General features: G+C 44.6%; 2 protein-coding genes across 2 annotated transcripts; both read right to left on the reverse strand.

Moving 5' to 3' along the window:
* Positions 1-1,318: 1,318 nt before the first annotated feature.
* Positions 1,319-9,437, reverse strand: LOC113876033 (cationic amino acid transporter 3-like). Its single transcript, XM_027514832.1, has 12 exons — positions 9,281-9,437; positions 6,988-7,389; positions 6,272-6,430; positions 4,297-4,474; positions 3,993-4,105; positions 3,600-3,822; positions 3,310-3,449; positions 3,106-3,208; positions 2,530-2,714; positions 2,163-2,329; positions 1,785-1,893; positions 1,319-1,618 (listed from the first exon to the last, which is right to left on the reverse strand). The coding sequence occupies exons 2-10, from the start codon at positions 7,358-7,360 to the stop codon at positions 2,289-2,291; spliced, it is 1,515 nt and encodes a 504-aa protein (XP_027370633.1). The 5' UTR covers positions 7,361-7,389; positions 9,281-9,437; the 3' UTR covers positions 1,319-1,618; positions 1,785-1,893; positions 2,163-2,288.
* A 2,562-nt stretch (positions 9,438-11,999) lies between these two features.
* LOC113876034 (cationic amino acid transporter 3-like) lies at positions 12,000-21,518 on the reverse strand. Its single transcript, XM_027514833.1, has 11 exons — positions 19,255-21,518; positions 18,297-18,455; positions 16,529-16,706; positions 16,213-16,325; positions 15,825-16,047; positions 15,519-15,658; positions 15,322-15,424; positions 14,936-15,132; positions 14,573-14,736; positions 14,184-14,292; positions 12,000-14,012 (listed from the first exon to the last, which is right to left on the reverse strand). Exons 1-11 carry the CDS (start codon positions 19,625-19,627, stop codon positions 13,891-13,893), a joined length of 1,881 nt encoding a protein of 626 aa, XP_027370634.1. The 5' UTR covers positions 19,628-21,518; the 3' UTR covers positions 12,000-13,890.
* Positions 21,519-21,889: the final 371 nt, after the last annotated feature.

The following is a 21,889-nucleotide window of genomic DNA, read 5'->3' on the forward strand; positions in this document are numbered from 1 at the left end:
CCTGCAGGTGAGTGTGTTTTATTTCTTCTTCTGATTGCTGCTTACATTGTAGTTTTTTTTTTTTTTTTTTGATGTTTCTATGTATTTATTTATTTTTTGTTTGTTTGTTTTTTTAAATTTTATTTTATTTTTAAACTTTACAATATTGTATTAATTTTGCCAAATATAGAAATGAATCCACCACAGGTATACCTGTGTTCCCCATCCTGAACCCTCCTCCCTCATTCCTCCCCATACCCTCCCTCTGGGTCTTTCCAGTGCACCAGCCCCAAGCATCCAGTATCGTGTATCGAACCTGGACTGGCGACTCGTTTCATACATGATATTATACACGTTTCATTGCCATTCTCCAAAATCTCCCCACCCTCTCCCTCTCCCACAGAGTCCATAAGACTGATCTATACATCAGTGTCTCTTTTGCTGTCTTGTACATAGGGTTATTGTTACCATCTTTCTAAATTCCATATATATGCGTTAGTATACTGTATTTATGTTTTTCTTTCTGGCTTACATCACTCTGTATAATAGGCTCCAGTTTCATCCACCTCATTAGAACTGATTCAAATGTATTCTTTTTAATGTCTGAGTAATACTCCATTGTGCATATGTACCAAGCTTTCTTATCCATTCATCTGCTGATGGACATCTAGGTTGCTTCCATGTCCTTGCTATTATAAACAGTGCTGCGATGAACATTGGGGTACACGTGTCTCTTTCCCTTCTGGTTTCCTCGGTGTGTATGCCCAGCAGTGGGATTGCTGGATCATAAGGCAGTTCTATTTCCAGTTTTTTAAGGAATCTCCACACTGTTCTCCATAGTGGCTGTACTAGTTTACATTCCCACCAACAGTGTAAGAGGGTTCCCTTTTCTCCACACCCTCTCCAGCATTTATTGCTTGTAGACTTTTGGATTGCAGCCATTCTGACTGGCGTGAAATGGTACCTCATAGTGGTTTTGATTTGCATTTCTCTGATAACGAGTGATGTTGATACTGGAAATAAAAGCAAAAATAAACAAATGGGACCTAATTAAACTTAAAAGCTTCTGCACAACAAAGGAAACTATAAGCAAGGTGAAAAGGCAGCCTTCAGAATGGGAGAAAATAATAGCAAATGAAGCAACAGACAAACAACTAATCTCAAAAATATAGAAGCAACTCCTACAGCTCAACTCCAGAAAAATAAATGACCCAATCAAAAAATGGGCCAAAGAACTAAATAGACATTTCTCCAAAGAAGACATACAGATGGCTAACAAACACATGAAAAGATGCTCAACATTGTAGTTTTTTGTGAAAATTCATCTTGCTGCACTTGACAAAATTTTAAAAAGTTTATTTAAAATTTATGCAATATTACAGTCACTGTGTCCACGAACAATAAAATACAGGGCTCTAAGTGCATCCGCGTTCACAGTCCAAAGAGGCTCACGGTGCCCCTTGAAACAGAAGATCCTCCAGTGCATGGAGGGCTTCCACACAACATCTATTTCCTGTGGTTAAGATGGCTCAGCATCAGGGATGTTTTTGTCAAGTCTGGGAGGTGGAGGCTGGTGGCTGTTGATGATTGTTCCCTGCCAGGCTGTGTCGGATCCCGTATCCAAAGTATATGAGAAATCCTAGTAGAGAAATGAGACAATGAGAAGGGAAAGTAGGGCTTCTTCTCACTTACAAATGCAAAATGGGCTCCTATCATGGCATCTGACACAGTTTAGGGGAGAGGTGGTAGGAACAGGGTTGGGTTCAGTCACCCAAGAGGCCTCTTTATCCCAGAAAGCCACTTACCAATGGCATTCCAGATGCCAAATTGGGTCCAAGTCCTCGGGGTCATCAGCATCATCAGGTAAACGTTCACAAAGATGCTCACCAGTGGGAGGACAGGCAGAGCAGGGACCTGTGGGCAGAGTCAGTTAATTTCTGAACACACCCCAGATGTCTGAAAGGGAGATCCTACCCTACATGGGTGGGAAGACTCTGGTCCTTTTCAGGCTGTGCATTCAGTGCCTACAGAGATTGTGTATGTAAAGCACTGAGTGTGGATCAGGGAATGGTCTGTTTGTTTTAGCAACTTATATTGTTTGGGCCAGCAAAGGATATTTAGACTTTAAGCCTGCAGACTTCATTCATTCAAGGTGAAGAGTTTAGGCACATAAGGTCACCTACCTTGAAGTACTCAGGAGCTGGGTCCTTGGGCTGCCTCCAGATGATGACCATGACCCCAGTGATGAGCAGCAGCAGCAACACAGCCACTGTTGTGAGCCCGGGGTCTCCAGAGAACACCTGGCTGGGTCACTGGGCCAGGATCACACTCAGGATGGTCAGCAGGAGAACTGCAAGGGTCAAGGTGGAGGACAGCAGGCTGGACTCAAGAAGCCAAAGACGTCAGGACCTTGGGTCACCCCACCACCCCCAGGCTGCCCACCTCACAAAGGGCCATCGTATCTCCAAGACTCCTCAACTGACAAGACGCACACTCCCACCACCTCCTGTCAGTCTCAGAATATGACCAAAGAGAAATTCCACTGCTCACCAAGCAGGGAGGTACATCCATAGACAATCTGGCCAGATTTCAGAGTGGGGATGGTGCTGGTAGGGAACCACAGAGTCTTCAGAATCCTTGAGGTTCTTGCTTCAGGTACAGGTTCTGAAGGACTTGCTTCAGGTTTTGAAATATCAATTTCCTCCTTCTTGCTTAAAGTCTGTTCTGGTTGGTACCTGAATTAGAGATATTAAGGCAGTGTTAATAGCAGCCCCTACTCACCCAACATTAGGCAGCCTGTTCTACCTCTCTCTTGCCTTAAGCATAGAAGGACATTTAGAAGGTGGCATGAAGACAGATTTAGAAGAAGACATTTAAAAGGTGTTTTCAATGTTGGAGGTCTGGGTTTGATTCCTGGGTTGGGAAGGTCCCTGGAGAAGGGAAAGTCTCCCCACTCCAGTATTCTGGTCTGGAGAATTCCATGGGCTGTATAGTCCATGGGGTCACAAAAAGTCAGACGTGACTGGGTGACTTTCATTCACTTCAATTTATGAAGGCAGAAGATGATGACCTCCCCATCAGTCCCCACGAGTCCAAGACCCCAGTCAAGATGCAGTGGAGTCTCACCTGAGGACAAGCACAGAGAAAGACACCAGGGAGTAAACAAGCAGATTCCCAATTGACATGAGGTCCACAAGGTCACTGAACTTGAAGAGCAATGCCAAGAGCCCTAGAATGAAGGCAAAACAAGATGGTGGAGGGAGGGAGAAACTGGAGGAAATACTCAAGCTAAGGAAGTTGATCAAAGAAGGAGTGGGTTTTGTTATCCACCTGCAATATTTCCAGAAGACATGATGGCCATGATGGGGGTTCTTGTATGAGCAAAGACACTGGCAAGTCCCCGGAAAAGGAGTCCATCACTTGCCATATCCCTGATCACCTGGGGTATGGGGAAGAAGATGCTCTGGAGCCTGAAAGGAAAAATAGGAACATGAGGACAGACTGGGGCATCTGCTCCCTGGTCTACAGGTGTAAGGTGTCTTTATCTCTTGTCTCTCAATCTCAAAGTGCTGGCAACCTGAGCATCTGACCGTAGATGGGGAGAAAACCATGATACTGACCTGGATGTAAGAGCACAGAGGGTGGTAATAGCCACAACATATCTGGCAACGTCCCAGCCAATGTAGAGAAAAGCCTGTGGCAAGGGGCTTTCAGGGTGAATCAGGTAGTAGGGCACCATGAGGGTGAGCGCGGCTGAGACTCCAGAGTATGCCAGAAAGCAGATGAAGATCGTGATCAAGATGCTCCAGGGGATGGAACGATGAGGGTCTAGGGCTTCTTCCCCTGCAACAGTGATGGAGGTACCATGTCAGGAAAGCATACTGGGATGAAAGCACAAAATCCCTCTCCTTCTTGTATCATGAAAATAAGCCTAACCTTCTACCCACCCCTGTGCCCAAGGGGCAGCCCAATCTGTCCCAAACCCCTGATGGGACACACAATGACCATGTTACCTTTAGTGACAATGGCATCAAAACCAACAAGTGCATAGAAACATATCGCTGCTCCACGGAGAATTCCATCAAGGCCAAATGGCACAAATCCTCCAAAACCCAGAGGACCCAAGCTATGGTGAGAGAAGGAATGAGGAAGAACATGGGTGAGGTGTGTTCAACCATTTCTACTGGAATCCTCAGTTAATACCACAAGTCCTGGGCTCCAGACTCCCAACATTTGGATCCATCAGCCCTAGTCTCTTAGTCCCAACTTTGCACCCTTCAGCCCATGCATTACTAAGGTCAAGGGCACCACCCTAACCTAGAAATGCCACCCGATCCAGGTGTGATGGATGTGTAGTCCTGTTCTGTGAGCTTCCAGTTGTGCAGGTCTCCCTTGAAGAAGCCAGAGAGGATGATGAAGATGAGAACCAAGACGTTGATGCCTGTGAACACTCTGGTAATCAGAAGTGACTCACGAGCTCCCAGAACAAGTGCCCCTGTGGGGAAAATGGAATATGAGATGTCCAAAATAACAAAATCCATAGAGACAGAAAACAGACTGGTGTTTACCAGGGGCTGGGGGTTGTGGGACTGGGACACATGGATGGACAGTGACTGCTCAGTGGGTGCAGGGTTTCCTTTGTTGTGATGGACATGTTTGGAACTACATGGAGGCGATGATTGTACAACGTTTTGAATGTGCTTAGATCCACGGTATTTTATACTTTCAGAAGGTTAATTTTTTTTATTGTGGCAACCATCTCACAATATATACACCTAACACCTTAAACTTATACAATGTTGCATGTCAATTACATCTCAATAAAACTGAAGAAAGATACTAAAATGGTTAATTTTATGCTATGTGAATTATTTCCCAATTAAAAACACATCTTTGGTCTCAATACAGAGGAAGAAACACATCAAAGTGAATGATTCTCAATGGGGGTTGATTTTGTGCCTAGGGATGTTTGCCAATGTCTGGAGACATTCTGATTGTCATTGTCACTACTTGGGAGGTAGGCATAGTATCTAGATAGGCATGGTATTTAGTGAGGAAAGTTCAGGAATGCTACATATCTGTCAATGATAAAATTAAGAAAATATGACAATGCGAAGAGCCTACTCATTGGAAAAGATTCTGATGCTAGGAAAGATTGAGGGCAAAAGGAGAAGAGGGCAACAGAGGATGAGATGGTTGGATGGCATCACTGACTCAATGGACATGAGTTTGAGTAAACTTTGGGAGATAGTGAAGGACAGGGAAGCCTGTAGTCCATGGCATCATAAAGAGTTGGACCTGACTTAGAAACTGAAAAAAAAAAAAAAACAAAAAACCAATAATGGACAGGACAGCCCCCAATACTGAAGGCTGTTCCAGTCTAGAAGGTCAGTAGTGCCAAGAGTGGGAAACAACACTCTATGTCTTGCCTTCCTGTCTCTCATACCCCAGACCCTTCTTGGTGGATGGATTATGCATATGTGCTCAGTTGCTCAGTTGTGTCCAACCCTCTGTAACCCCATGGACTGCAGCCCAGCAGGCTCCTCTGTCCATGGATTTTCCCAGCAAGAATACTGGAGTGGGTTGCCATTTCCTCCTCCAGGGGATCCTCCTGACCCAGGGGTTGAAACTATGTCTCCTACATTGGCAAGTAGGTTCTTTACCACTGAGCCACCAGGAAAGCCATATCCCAGACCTTTATTTCAAGTCCTAATCTAGCATATTAAAAAGCAGAGACATTACTTTGCCAACAAAGGTCCGTCTAGTCAAGGCTATGGTTTTTCCAGTGGTCATGTATGGATGTGAGAGTTGGACTGTGAATAAAGCTGAGCGCCGAAGAATTGATGCTTTTGAACTGTGGTGTTGGAGAAGACTCTTGAGAGTCCCTTGGACTGCAGGGACATCCAACCAGTCCATTCTAAAGGAGATCAGTCCTGGGTGTTCATTGGAAGGACTGATGCTGAAGCTGAAACTCCAATACTTTGGCCACCTCATGCGAAGAGTTGACTCATTGGAAAAGACTAGGAGGGATTGGGGGCAGGAGGAGAAGGGGACGACAGAGGATAAGATGGCTGGATGGCATCACCGACTCAATGGACATGGTTTTGGGTGGACTCCGGGAGTTGGTGATGGACAGGGAGGCCTGGCGTGCAGCGATTCATGGGGTCGCAAAGAGTCAGACATGACTGAGTGGCTGAACTGAACTGAATCCCCCACGATTCTGCCACCCCAAGCCTTTCAGCTCCTCCATCACACGCCTCTCTTCCCATCCTAATTCTGACCCCTGTCTCACCTGTGAGCAGCAGCACCACAGCCAGGGCAATAAAGTCTGGGTACCGGGCCAGGTAGTCAGGCATGTACTGAGAGAAGGCTCTCTGTAATGCCTGAGAGATGTGGTTCCCGATCAGGCCATCAAAGGTGTAGCTCCAGGCCTTGGACACACTTGCAGTGGCTGCAGCAGGAGAAGAAACATTCAGTGACAAACATGAATTAAATCCTCTATGCACCATGGGATGTATTTAGGGAGGAAAATTGCAAAATGTCAAATGTCAAACAATTTCTTTTTATGAAGTGGGGAGGTAGCCCAGATGATTCACAAAATAGGTCAATTATTAAGTATTTTAGTGGGAGATCAATGTTATGCAAGAAAACAGGGAAGAGGGAACAAGAGGTCTGGGAGATAAGGATTAAAATTTTAAATCCAGTGCTAATGGAAATTCCATGAAGGCAAAAGCAGAGCAGAGACTTCAGTATGGTGAGGGGATGAGCCTGTGGGCCATGCCTCCCTCTCACCCACTCCCCACGGTTCCCTTTCCTCTGGGTTCTTGGTCCATCATTTAAGGAAAGTAGGGGAGAGCTGAGTAGGACGAAGCTGTGGAGTTTTCCTGACACTATTACTCTCCTCGTCTCACAAAGTGGATGACAAAATGCTCATGAATGACTGAAGACCAAATCCCACTCCTAGTTTTCTGGTCTTCAACCCCACACCCTCTTCATCCATCATCTCACCAAAGACATAGGACAGTATGAGGTTCCAGCCAGCGATGAAAGCCCACAGTTCTCCCAAGCTGATGTAGCTATAACGATATGCAGAACTGGTCCACTTTATCCGTGTCCCAAACTCGGCATAGCAGAGTCCAGACAACACAGAACACAGGGCGGCCACCAAGAAGGAGACAATGATCGCTGGTCCAGCGACAAACAGGGCCACCTCTCCAACCACAATGTACACACCAACCTCCAGGGTGCTGCCCACACCCAAGACCACCAGGTGGAAGATGTTCAGATGACGAGACAAAAAAATCACAGGCTCTTTCCTGGGCTTCAGTGGCTGCCTGCGGATCAGCTTCTGACCACACTGACGGGGATCCTGACACCGCATCCTAGGTGGAGTTGAGGAGCTGTGATCTGCTGAGAAAGGTAGACACCAAGCCATGAGGAATGCCCGTTGGCCCTTGGCCCCGGGAGTCCAATTCCATGGAGCAATGGAGTGATGGGGGGCAGATGGTGAAAGGACATTTGGGGTAAGTTCTCCATTTCTGAGCGTTGGTTTCATCAAACATAAAGAAGCCTTTTAATATGTTTCAAAGTTACTGGAAGGGACTTCCCTGGTGGCACAGTGTTTAAGAATCTACCTGCCAACACAGGGGACATGGGTCGAATCCCTGGCCCAGGAAGATTCCACATGCCGAGGGGCAACTAAACCAGTGCTCCATGACTACTGAGCCTGTGCTCTGGACCCTGCGAGCCTCAACTACTGAGCCTCTGTGCCTTGAGCCCATCCTCTGCAACAGGAGAAGTCACCGCGATGAGAAGCCTGCGCACCAAAACTAGAGAGTAGTTCTGCTTGCCACAATTGGAGAAAGCCTACATGCAGCAACAAGGGTGCCACACAGTCATTAATTTTTAATTACTTTTTAACAGTTAGTGGAAAGGTGGAGTGGATTTCATCTCCCTCAAATTGTGCCCCTTTGGAATATGGATAGTTTTGAGCTGAAGGCAATGAAGACCCAGCAGACCCAAACTCCTTGCCACTCCCCTTAACTGCTCAACATAACATAGTTTAGGGGCCTATGCCTAGAGGAGAGCTATTACCAGAGATACATTTTTATCTCAGAAAGACTTGCCTGCATGGAATAGCAAACATTTGTTCACCAAGTGTTGGCTCTTCCCATCTTTCCTGTGGGTTCTCTTCCTCTTGTTTGAAGCCCTGGGTTCCTGCCTATACTTCTTCCTTCACTCAGTGGAGTTTATAAGCCTCAACTGCCTGACTGTCTTTGTGCCTTAGAGTTTTTATTGGGTTCCAATACATAGCAAATTAAACTTGTTCATCTGACTTATGTCAACTTGATTATTACACTGGGCAAAAAGCCTGGAAAGACAAGGTTTCTGCCCCACAGAAGCAAAAGCCACGAACACAGAACTTGGCTCAGTAGATGCTTACTTGGTATGAGTTGAATGGATGAAGATAGTGATTTTTGTATTGAATTCAACCAGCTCTCCTGGTTCAAATCGACCTACAGTACTACTTACTAGCTCATGGGTTCCCCTGATAGCTCAGCTGATAAAGAATCTGCCTAAAATGCAGGAGATCCCAGTTCAACTTCTGGGTCAGGAAGATCCCCTGGCAGAGGGATAGGCTACCCACTCCAGTATTCTTGGTCTTCTCTAGTGGCTCAGACAGTAAAGAATCTGCCTGCAATGCGGGAGACCTGGGTTTAATCCCTGGGTTGGGAAGATCCCCTGGAGGGTGTAATGGCAACCCACTCCAATATTCTGGCCTGAAGAATCCCCATGGACAGAGTAGCCTGGCAGACTCCAGTGCATGGGGTTGCAAAGAGCTGGACATGACTGAGCGACTAAGCATACACACACACACATTAGCTCGTCTGATTTAATATAACTCACCACAGTCTTCCCAAGGAAACTGCAAATGTTCAAGTCCCAGATGAAGGACCAGAAAATACGGAGATCCCACAGTGTAGAGGAGACTGAATCCAGAGGTCCACATATCATAAACTCTACGTAAGTGTAATGTTTATTGTTTGAACACCACTCAACAAACACATCTAGAGACTCCAGACACTAATGCAATCTCCCCTACATCACCTCTTCACACACACACACACAGACACACAAACTGAGTTCTCATTTCCTTCTGCTTTCATCTAGAAAACGGGTCTCTCCACCCTCAGGCTGAAGCCAGGCTGACTCCCCTGCACTCTAAGGTTGCAGAGGTCTCTTTGGGAGGATGTGAACTCAGAGCCCAGTCTCCTACAGAAGAGGGTGACCTGAGACTTACTGGATCCTTGGAGCAGAGCCTGGAGCACTGGGTCAGTCAGGGAGGCTGAGGGTAAGTCATGCAGGGCTGGAGCTGAGACATTTCCAAGAACCGAAGCGGGGAGTCCTGAGCACAGAAGACAGTCCTCACCTCTGGGTTGTTGGGGTGGGGATGGGGCCGGGCGGGCGGGGAGCAGTGTTGCTATCAGCTCTTGACACTTATGTGGTTACCCTCAGGAGGAGGTTCTGAGAGGTCTTTTTTTACTGTGGCAAAATACCTATAACATAAAATTGACCGTTTTAACCATTTTTACGTGTCTAGTCGTGTTAAATATATTTGCATTTTGTGTCGTGTTAAGTACATTCGTATTTGGTGCAACCAAACTCCAGGGCTGTTTTCATCTCGCAAAACTTCAATTCTGTTCCCATTCAACAACAATTCCCCCTTTCTCCTTTCCCAATTCCTGGCAATTACCCTCCTCCTCTCTGTGTCTATGAATAGACACTCCAGATACTTCATTTCAGTTGAATCAGAATATTTGTCATTTCCTGTCAGGTTAATTTAGCTTAGTGAAATGTCCACCAAGTTCTTTCATGTTGTAGCATGCGTTGGAATTCCCTCCCTTTTTAATGATAAATAACACTCCATTATTTGTACCTACCACATTGTCTTATTCATATGTTGGTCAGTGGGCACTTGGGTTGCTTTCATGTTTTGGTTTTGTGAATAATGCTGCTATGAAAATGAGTGTTCAAATATCTCTTCTAGAGTGTGCTTTCAATTCTTTTGGTATTGCCTTGGAAGTAGAGTGAGCTTCCCTGGTGCTCAGACAGTAAAGAATCTGCCTGCAATGTGGGAATACCCAGGTTCGTTCCCTGGGTCAGGAAGATTCCCCAGAGAAGGGAATGGCTACCTTCTCTAGTATTCTTGCCTGGAGAATTCCAGGGACAGAGGAGCCTGGTGGGCTATAGTCCATGGGATTGCAAAGAGTCAGACACGAGTGAGTGACTAACACTTTCTCTTTCAGAAGGAGAATGGCTGGATCATATAGATTTTTGTCTGCTTGTGATGGAGAAATATTCACATACTGAGGTATGAAGTCCTTTTTTTCTTATGGTTCATCTTGAACTGTGTGTGAGCTAAGACAGCCTGTCCAGCTCTCACAGCTCATCTGCTTTAACCATTGCGGTAAAGAGAGTCTGTTTGGAAGATAAGAATGAGTAACTCCCTTTTCATGGCATCCATGTTAACACTCCCTCCAAGATAAGGTTCCCTTCCCAGACACCAGGGTCCTGCTGTCTCGCTGTCTATGTACTAATTCTGTCTCTCTTGAAATCTTGAAGGAATTCACCCTGTCATGTTGATGAGTGAGTTTTGTTTGGATGAGGTGTAAAAGGATGCTGGAAACCATGCTTCAGCAGAGCAATTCCTCAGAGCTCTCTGAGAGGCTGCCTTCCCAACTATAGCCCTCAGTTTGGTTCAAATTAGGTTTTTTTTCTATCCCTATGGTAGGTTCTTTATTGATTGCTCCTGTGGACACAGATTCTTTTGATCATTAAGAACCCTGAAAAGGAGGGGCTGTAAAACCAGGGACCCAACTCTCAATCCTCCTCCCTCCCAGTTTTATTTACACGACTTGGCCTTGCAAAATCTGCTTGTGACCTGAGACACTCAATTGTGGGGAATCCTTAAGCCCAGCTCAGCACCAATTAAGAGTTGTTGTTACATGCATTCACGAAGTCGTATCCAACTCTTTGCAACTCCATGGACTGCAGCATGCCAGGCATCCCTGTCCTTCACTGTCTCCTGGAGTTTGCTCAAAATCCTGTCCATTGAGTTGGTGATGCTGCCTAACCATTTCATCCTCTGCCACCCCTTCCTACTCCTGCCCTCAATCTTTCCCAGCATCAGGGTCTTTTCCATTGAGTCAGTTCTTCGCATCAGGTGGCCAAAGTATTGTAGCTTCAGCTTCAGCATCAGCCCTTCCAATGAATATTCCAATGAATGATTTTCTTTAGGATTGACTGGCTTGAATTTCTTGCTGTCCAAGGGTCTCTCAAGAGTCTTCTCCAGCAACACAGTTCAAAATCACCAAAGTTCAATTCTTTGGTGCTCAGCCTTCTCTATGGTCCAGGTCTCACATTCACACACAACTACCAGAAAAACCAAAGCTCATAGATTAGACATAGCTTATTTTCCATTTCAGTTAGTTTCACAAAATATTTTTTTTCAAGTGAATACTATTCATTCCCCTTGATATCATCTGAAAAATAAAATTTTCTCTGTTTTGGGGCACATAAAATATTACATGTACATGTGATTCTTTTATTATATATCTCATCAAATATAATTGAACATTTTCTGCATTTCAGACAGTGTTTCAGCTGCTGGGGAGAAAATGGTGGTCAAAAGTGTTGTGAGTTGAATGCATTTCCTTTTTCTCAAATTCCTCTGTTGAAACCCTAACCCCCAGGACCACAGAATGTGACTGTATTTGGTGAGAGGGCCTTAAAGAGGTAACTAAATTTAAATGAGGTCATTAGAGTTGGCCCTAACCCAATATGACTGATATCTTCATAAGAAGAGGTGATTAGAACACAGCATACATAGAGACAAAGAGGAGGAGAGATTTAGCAAATAAACATACAAGACACCTAAATGCAATGAATTTCATAGAAACCGTGAACATTTAAAATATATTTTAATATATATATCTTATATAGATACATATTTTATGCATTTAATTATACATATCTTACTATGTGCAGATATATTCACATGTACACACATGCTTCACTTTTTACAAATACTGCATGTTCTACAAATTGATTTGTGACCACTGTATTATCAGTTGATGTTTACCATATTTTAGAAAAAATATTTTTAAAAATCAAGGTATGTACTTTTTAACAAAATGCTATTGCACACTGAGTAGAGTATAGCATAACATAACTTTTTAAAACATGACTTTTATATGCATGGGGAAACTAAAAAAATTGTATATGATTTCTTTTATTGCCAATTTTTTTTATTGGGTCATCTGGACCCAACAAGCAATATTCCCAGTGTATACCTGTATGGGTGATCATATTTGATTAATGAATGAATCTCCAATTTGGGTCACATCACTTATTTCATTGGTTGCACTGTGCAGCTTGTGGGATCTTAGTTCCCCCATTTGGGACAGAACCTGCACACCCTGCAGGGGAAAAATGGAGTTCTAATGACTAGACCACCAGGGAATCCCCCATACCATTTAATAGTTATGAAAATGCACCATTTTCCTTACTGGAGAATTACCCACATTCTGGTTTTGGCTGATTGCATTTTCAGTTGAAATGTGAATCTACCCTTTATATCTGCTGTGAGCTGGGAGCTGCTCTAGAGGCTTGTATTCTGATGCAGTTTGTCATCAAGGCTGTGTTCCCGGAAGTGTTCTGTACTGCTTATCACAGCTCACCGGCTAGCACGATTCCCGGGTGTCCCACATCAGTGAGGGAAGACTGACAACCGGATGATGTCAACCTCTTCCATCGAAGTTTCACCTGACAGTTTCAGTCCTCATTAATTTCTAAGCCAGTAATTTCATTAGAACTCGCAAGATAGTGGTATCTCTAATTCTGTTAATCTCTCTTCACTTATTCTTTAATCCATCTGATAATTTTGCTGTTTAGTTTCTTGACTTCCATCCCCCTTTTACTCTACTTCAGTTGTTCATTCCTACCAACAACCTCTATATCATTATCACTGACATCATTAAAGTCCATGACCTCAGTTTCAAGCATTCTGTTCTGCAGCAACCACTTCTCATCTTGTTTCTCCAGGTTCATTTTCCAGCGTTTACTTTCACCCAACTGTAAGCATTCATCAACCAGTTATTCCTCCCCATCCCGTTCCCCTTCCTCTAGCAATGCAGGTGTCCTGGTTGTTTTTTCAATTAAGAACTTTTTCTCATAAACTCTGTGGTGCAACTCTAACGTTCTACCACAGAAGAGTAAAGAGAAATGATCATTTGGACGATGTTACACTACCTCTCAATAAGCTGGGGGAAGAGATTAAAATGAGCATTTCCCTTTATCATTACTCAAGATCCACTTCACCTGTTATTCTCTTTTTCCTAAACTCTACTTGGTTCTGTAATAAGATAGCTGCCCTAGCATTCTTGTGTTACTGTTTGTACAATGTGTTTGTTCCCTTCCTTTTACTTCCTTTTACTTTACTTTATGTCCTAATGTTTAAAGTATAACCCTGGACAGAAAATATACTTACCTACATTTCCTTCCCAGGTCACAATCTCTGTGTTTTCAGTGGCAATAGACATAAGAAGGTGCTTCTTATACACCCATTAACATTTTAGTATTTTCTCTGGTTGATGGTTATTTTGTTGTACTTTCTTTGTGGAAATTCACCTTGAGGCTCACTTATGAAGCATGTGCTTTTCTGAATATATATTTTGCTTTGAAAAGTTTACTTCAAAATTATTCAACAGTAAAGTCATTTTATCTGCTGGCAATAAGCACATGGTTGTAAATGCATTTCAACTTCAGGCTCCATAGAGGCTCAAAATGTCACTTGAACTGGAAGATACTTCTGAGTCTGGAGGGATGCCACACAGCATCTATGTCCTGTGGTTAAGAAGATTCATCACCAGGGATATTTCCATCAAGCATTTGGGAATTGGAGTCCGGTGGCTGTTGATCATTGTTCTCCCCCAGGCTGTGTCGGATCCCATATCCAAAGTATACAACAGATCCTAGCAGGGAGATGAGACAGTGAGAAGGGAAAGTAGGTGCTTTCTTCACTTATGAAAGCCCAGCAGGTGTCCTACGCCTTCTGTTGCGCCTGACAGTTTAGGGGAGAGGTAGTAGGAAGACACTTGGGTTCAGTCACTCAAGGGGCCTCAGTTTCCAAGAAACTCACTCACCAATCCCCATCCAGAAGCCAAACTGGACCCAGGTCCTAGTGTTCATCTGCATCATCAAGTAAACGTTGACAAAGATGCTCACCAGTGGGAGGATGGGCCAACAAAGGACCTGTGGACAAAGTTAATTCATCCCTGAACACACCCCAGATGTCTGAAAGGGAGACCCTACTCCACGTGGGCAGGAAGAGTCCAGTTCAACGCAGGCTGTGTGTTCAGTGCCTACTGAGATTGTGTGTGTAAAGCGCTGAATGTGGATCAGGAAAGGGTCCATTGGTTTTAGCAACTTCCCTTCTGGGAGCAACTCCTGATCCAGCCTACAGCATTTAGATGTCAGAGCAGGCAGCCTTCATTCCTCACCCTGGAGAGCTTGGACACATAAGGTCACTCACCTTGTAGTGAAGAGGAGAGGGGTTCTGGGGCTGCCTCCAGATGATGGTTGTGATGCCAGTGATGGGCAGCAGCAGCACAGCCACTGTTGTGTACACTGAGAGTCCAGAGAATACACGGCTGGTCAACAGGGTCAGGATCAGGCTCAGGACCATCAGCAGGAGAACTGCAAGGGTCAAGGTGGAGGAGAACAGGCTGGACCCAGAAGATAAAGACATCAGGACGTTGGGTCACACCCATCTCAAAACTGCCAACCTCAGGAAGGGCCATTATCTCTCCAAGATTCCTCCTCAACTGCCCAAAACACACTGCCCTCCCCATACTGTCAAATTTAGAATACAGCCAAGAGAAATCCCACTGCTCACCAAGCAGAAAGGCACATCCATAGACAATCCGCCCAGATTTCCGAGTGGGGATGGTGCTGGAAGGGAACCACAGAGTCTTCAGAATCCTTGAATTTTCTGCTTCAGGTACAGATTGTAAAGGTCTTGCTTCCAACTGAGAAATATCTATTTCCTCTTCTGCTGTCTCATTCTGGCTTAAATTCTGTTCTGGTTGATACCTGAATTAGAAATATTAAGGCAGTGTTAATAGTATCCCCTACTCATCCAACATCACCCAGATGATTCCATCTCTTTCCCAAATTAACGATCGTTGGTCATTTTGAAGGCAGTGTGAAGGCAGAAGAGGATCATCTTCACATCAATCCCACCAGTCAAAGACTTCCAGTCAGCATGTTGTGGGGTCTCACCTGAGGACAAGCACAGAAAAGGCCACCAAGGAGTAAGCGAGCAGGGTCCCAATTGACATGAGGTCCGCAAGATCAGTGAGCTCAAAGAGTAGTGCCATGACCGCTAAAATCAGGGCACAAACAAGGAGAGGGGAGAGAGTGAGACAGTGGAAATATGAAAGTTAAGAAAACTGGTCAAAGAAGTTTTGTTTATTCACCTGCAAGACTTCCAGAAGCTAAGATGGTCCACATGGCGGTTCGTGTGCGGGCATGGATTTGGGCAAGTCTCCTGAAAAGGAGTCCATCCCCTGCCATTGTGTAGATCACACGAAGCATAGGGAACATGGTGCCCAGGAGGCTGGGAGAGAAAGTGGGCACGTGGGAGGAAGGGGAGAAGCATGAGAGACTGGGGTTTCTGCTCCCTAGTCTACATGGGGTAAGCTGTCTTTCCCTTTTGTTTCTCAATCTGAAGCTACAATATCTGATAATCTGATAGAGGATGGAGAAAAAGCTTTGACACTGACCTGGATGAAAGAGCACAGATGGTGATAGCAGCCAGGACACATCTTAGAGGGCCCCACCCAACACTGAGGAAAGCCTGTGGCAGGAAGCTCTCAGGATGAATCTGGTAGTAGGGCACCATGAGGGTGAGTGCTGCTGAGCCACCAACATACACCAAAAAGCAGATGAAGATTGTGATCACGATGCTAATTGGGATGGAATGCTGAGGATTTCTGGCTTCTACTCCTGCGAGATGAGTGGAGCATTAGGTCAGTAAACACACTGGAATGAAAGCACAAAATCCAATTACCTTGCACCTCCAAATGCAGTCTAAACTTCTTCCAACCCCTATGCCCAAGGGCAGCCCAACCTGCCCAGACCCTTGATAAGAAACACAGTGACTACAGTTACCTGTAGTAGCAATGACATCAAAGCCATCAAAGGCATAGACACATGTTGCTATTCCATGGAGAATCCCTTCAATGCCAAAAGGTGTAAACCCTCCAGCACCCAGAGGACCCAAGCTGTGATGAGAGAATGAATGAGGAAGAACATGGGTGAGGTGAGTTCAGCCATCCCTACTTGTATCCTCAGTTAATATCACAACTCCTGGACTCCATGACTCCACCATCGGATTCATCAGCCCTGATATCTTTGGTCCCCACCACGTTCCCAGCTGTGCACGTCACACACATAGACATTATTCAGCCAAGAGTACTCTCCTAACCTAGAGGTGTCAGTGGATTCAGATGTGTTCAGCGTGTAGTCCTGTTCTGTGAGCTTCCAGTTGTGCAGGTCTCCCTTAATGAAGCCAGAGATGATGATGATGATGAGAATAGAAAGGTTCAAGCCTGCGAACACTTTGTTAAGCATGACTGATTCATGAAGTCCCAGAACCAGCAGTCCTGTGGAAAGATGGAATATGAAGCATCCAAAATAACTAAATCTGTAGCATACAAAGAAAACTAGTGGTTGTCATAGGCTGGGGTTTATGGGTGGGTGAGAGGCAGACAGTGACTGCTCAGTGGGTACAGGGTTTCCTTCCGTAGTGATGAAGATGTTTGGAGCTGCATGGAGGAAACGGTTGCACAACACTGTGAATGAGTTACTAAGTGTCACTGTATGGTACGCTTTCAGATGGCTAATTTCTTACTGTGGCTATCATCTCACAATAAACACATTGACCAACATCACTTTATACATCTTAAAATTATGTAATATTGTATCTCAATTAAGACAAGCTATGACAAACCTAGACAGCACCTTAAAAAGCAGAGACATCACTTTGCCAACAAAGGTCTATATAGTCAAAGTTGAGGTTTTTCCAGTAGTTATGTATAAAAGTACGAGTTGAACCATAAAGAAGCCTAAGCACCAAAGAATTGATGCTTTCAAACTGTGCTGCTGGAGAAGACTCTTGAGAGCTCCCTGGACAGCAATGAGATCAGGCCAGTCAGTCCTAAAGGAAATCAACCCTGAATATTCATTGGAAGGACTGATGTTGAAGCTGAAGCTCCAATAGTTTGGCCACCTGATATAAAGAACCAACTCACTGGGAAAGATGCTAATGCTGGGAAAGACTGAAGGCAGGAGGAGAAGGGGATGACAGAGAATAAGATGGTTGGATGGCATCATCAACTCAATGGACATGAGTTTCAGCAAACTCGGGGAGATAGTGAAGGACAGGGAAGCCTGGTGTACTGCAGTTCATGGGGTCACAAAGAGTTGGATGCGACTTAGCGACAGAACAACAATAACAATCTCAATTATATCGCAAAAAATCTGGGGGGATATGGTAAAATGGTTAATTTTATTTTGTGTGAATTTCCACTCAAATAAACAAATATCTTCAGTCTCAGTACAGGGAAGAAACTTGTAGGCCTAAAGCAAATGATTATCAGGTGGGGATGATTTTGTCTCTGAAGAGACTCTTGGCAATATCTTGAGGCATTCCGATTGTCATAATTTGGCTGGTGGGCATTGCTGTTATCTAGTAAGTAAAGACTGAGGGTGCTAATCAACAGTTGACAATGATTGAAAAAAAATTCACAATGAATAAGACAGCTCCCTGACATCGAAGAACGATTCCACCCAGAATGTCAGTAGTGCCAAGGGTGAAAAACAATGGTTTGTATCTTGGCTTCTTGTCTGTCTTATCTCAGACAGTTCATTCCGGTCCTACCTGATGTGAAGAGCTAACTCATTTGAAAAGACCCTGATGCTGGGAAAGATTGAGGGCAGGAGGAGAAGGGGATGACAGAGGATGAGATGGTTGGATGGCATCACTGACTCAATGGACATAGTTTGGGTGAACTCCAGGAGTTGGTGATGGACAGGGAGGCCTGCTGTGCTGCGCTTCATGGCGTTGCAAAGAGTCAGACATGACTGAGTGACTGAACTGAATTATCCCACCATTCTGGAACTCCAAGCTTTCTTTACCCCAACTCCCCCTCCACATCCCACTCTTCCCATTCTATCTCTGAGCCCTGTCTCACCTGTGAGCAGCAGCACCAGGACCAGGGCAAAAAAGTCTGGATGCCTGGCCAGGAAGTAGGGCATATATGGAGAGAAAGTTCCCTGGAACGCCTGAGAGATGTGGTTCCCAATGAGACTGTCAAAGGCGATGCTCCAGGCCCTGGCCTCACTGGCGGTGCCTGCAGCAGCAAGAGAACACTCACTGACAAAGAGAAGCTGAATCTCTATCATGTACCACAGGATGTTCTGGGGGGAAAAAACAGACAAAATACCTAATCTTACAAAGTTCCCTTTTATGGAGTGCAGAGGGTACACCCTTTGCAAGCAGCACTAATGGTGAAGAACTTGCCTGCCAATGCAGGAGACATAAGAGATGCAGGTTCAATTCCTGGGTTGGGGAGATCATCAGTGGTAGGAAATGGCAACCCACTCCAGTGTTCTTGCCTGGAGAATCCCATGGACAGAGGAGCCTGGTGGGCTACAGTCCATGGGATCGCAAAGAGTTGGATGTTCCTCAAGCAACTTTGCACTCAGAGTAGACCCAGATGATTCACAAAACAGGTCAACTATTTAATATGTTAGGAGAAGATTAATATGAGGCCAGAAACTATAACAGGGAAGTGGGACATAGAGGACCAGGAGATGAGGGTGACAATTTAAGTCGAATTGTAAACAAAAATCCCACAAAGGAAACAGCAGAGCAGAGACTTCAATATGGTGAGGGGAAGGGCCTGGGGGACATGCCTCCTTATCACCCACTCCTTTCAGTTCCTTTTCCTGCTCGGTTCTTGGTTCAGTCATTTAAGGAGAGCAGAGCTGCCCTAACTAGAATACAGTTATAAGGGTTTCCTGCCACAGTTATCCACGTCCCCCCACAAGGTGCATTAATGAAGTTCTCATGAATCAGTGATGACTCCAATACCTGCTCTGAATTTCCTGATCTTAAGCCCCACACCTTCCCCCACCCCACTGTCTCACCAATGACAAAGGACAGGATGAGGTTCCATCCAATGACGAAGGCACACAGTTCTCCCACAGTGACGTAGCTGTAGAGATACGCAGAACCAGAGCGTGGTACCCGGGCCACCAACTCCGCGTAGCACAGCCCGGACAAAAGAGTTGATAGGCCGGCCAGCAAGAAGCAGATGATGATCGCTGGTCCTGCTTCATACACAGCCACTTCTCCAACCACGATGTACACGCCAGCTCCTAGGGTACCGCTCACACCCAGAGCTGTCAGGTCTCTGGTGTTCAGACAGTGGGCCCTGCCCTTCTCAGACTCCTCCCTGGGCTCCAGCCGCCGCCTACGGATCAGCTTCTGAGCAAACTGGTGAACATCCTGACACAACATCCTAGAGAATTGAGGAGGCTCAGATCTGCTGAGAAAACAACACAGCAAGCTGTCAAGAATGTCCACCTACCCTTGGCCCTGGGAGTCCAGTTCCATGGAGTGACAGAGTGATGGGAACAGGTGGTAAGAGGACATATTGAGCAAGTTCTCTATCTCTGAGATGTGGTTCCTTAAACCTAAGTTAATCTTTCAAGATGTTTCAAAGTTACGGAAAGAGTTGCTTGAAGAGAAGCGAGGGGGAGCACTTCTCTTAATGAAGTGTGATTTTATTCCTCCTATCTTCTTTACTGAAAATACACATCCTACTTTCCTGTTATACGCTAAAATGCTTCCGTTATTATTTCTAGTAGATTTACCTATATATTTCAAATAGAATCCTCAACTCTTAATACCTAGAAAAGCTAAAACATAATTATTTCTAAAGTGTTCATTCAAAAACTTTTATCCGATGCCAAGCCAATTTTCTTGCTAACAAATGTTGTAACATAAATTTAGTGACTTTCAGGCAACCCAGTTACAGTAAAAGTATTATGCTTAATATTGATGACTCTGAAGATATTTTATTCTAAGTTTGTTTTTATATTAACAAACTTAAACTGACTTTAAGGTCAGATATCAGTTTAACACTGAATATTTCCCAGAGTGTGTGAACCTGCATTTAGCTTCATTCTTGTATTTAAAATTATTTGCTTTCTTTTCTTTAAGCCAATTTAATAGCGGTCCTTTACAAATCAGCAACACTATCCAAAAGCAAAGACACATACTGAGACGTACATAAATCCAGACAGAGACCTCACGGTTTCATTTTCTAAACTTAGCCATGAATCAGCTATTACAATAGGAAACTCACTAGTTTGTAAATAACTGTAACAGTAAAATACAGTTACTCGTTAAAATAAATATATTTATGTAAAATTTTTATAAAGTTTTTAAATAAGTACTAAGTAAGATTCTTCCATGTTTTATCCTCAGTCTCAGAAATTAGACAAGGCTTGGATAAGTGTTCCTAAGAGCCCTGGTGTCAAGGCATAGGCAGAGAAAATCATGTTCTCCTAGCAAGAGTTGTCCTTTAAGGGTCAGAATTCTGAAAAATAAAAAGTATTTTAAAAGTCAATTTTCTCTAATTACACATGCAAAAAGAACCAGTATTTTTTCTTCAACAGAATTTTTAATCTTAACAAATTTTCTCCAGAGTCCAGAGAATATTGTGGCCACACAATGTTAGAATAACATATCTTCTTTCTTTTCTGTAGTCATAGTTTCATAGGTTAATTTTAGACCAGAGAGTTCTCAAATTGGCCCTGATAACAGGGGGAAAGTGGCTGATAAAATGTTGTACCAGCAAAGACTATTTCTCTGGAAAGAAGGGGGTCTTCTTTTAATCCAAAGAATCTGAAGCAGTAAGGGAACTTGCAGGAGTTGGGGAAGCTTGGTTCCCCCTCCGAGAGCTGGGAAAAATTAGAAGGGGATCATTTAGAATAAATAGGACACTTAATCTCAGTTTATTTTCCCATCCATGGCAATAAAGATTTAATTGTAAGATACTATAATATTATAAGATAGTATAATATTATAATCCAGAGACCCAATATTTTAGGTCATTTTCCATCCCTCAACTTAAATAAAGACCAGCAATCATTAAAGCAAATCTAAGTTTTCTCTTTCTTGGCCCATCTGGCTTAAAAAGGACAATGTCCCAGGTTGAACAACCTGCAACCAAGAACAGCACTCCTAGAAATGAAGTCCAGCCTCCCAGAAACACGACTCGGGGGCCCCTGGGGAGACCCAGACTGCCCTCTGAATTTCCTTCGAATCCTGTGCGTGATGGAATTTTGAGAGTCCTCTACTCTCCCATTGCTCACTGACCAGAAGTCTGTAGTTGACCCAGTCCCTCCCATGAGGGGTTCCCAGTGCGGGGGTGGAGTGGGGGTGGGGGGTTGAGGGAACATTTGAACCAGTGCCAGCGTCACCGGGGTGCCCCTCGAGGAGCGTCCGCTATAGCGGTGAGGTCTGCGTGAACGTGGCCGGCCCAGTAGGCTGTACCCCTTGCAGTGCATGGCTGTCGCAGCCTGGAGTGGCAGAGAACTGCTGGAGGAACTGGAGTTGGCTACAAGGTAGAAGGCCACGGGGGTCAGGACCTGAGAGCCAAGTGGTGAGAACAGTCTCACAGCGGATTTGTGGACACGGAGTACAGCGGGAGATAAAACAGCAGAAATAGCCCCAGGTCTACCACCCCGTTTGTTTGGCGTCTAAGGTAAAACT

This window comes from Bos indicus x Bos taurus, chromosome 18 (assembly GCF_003369695.1).
Source record: "Bos indicus x Bos taurus breed Angus x Brahman F1 hybrid chromosome 18, Bos_hybrid_MaternalHap_v2.0, whole genome shotgun sequence".
Taxonomy (NCBI): domain Eukaryota; kingdom Metazoa; phylum Chordata; class Mammalia; order Artiodactyla; family Bovidae; genus Bos; species Bos indicus x Bos taurus.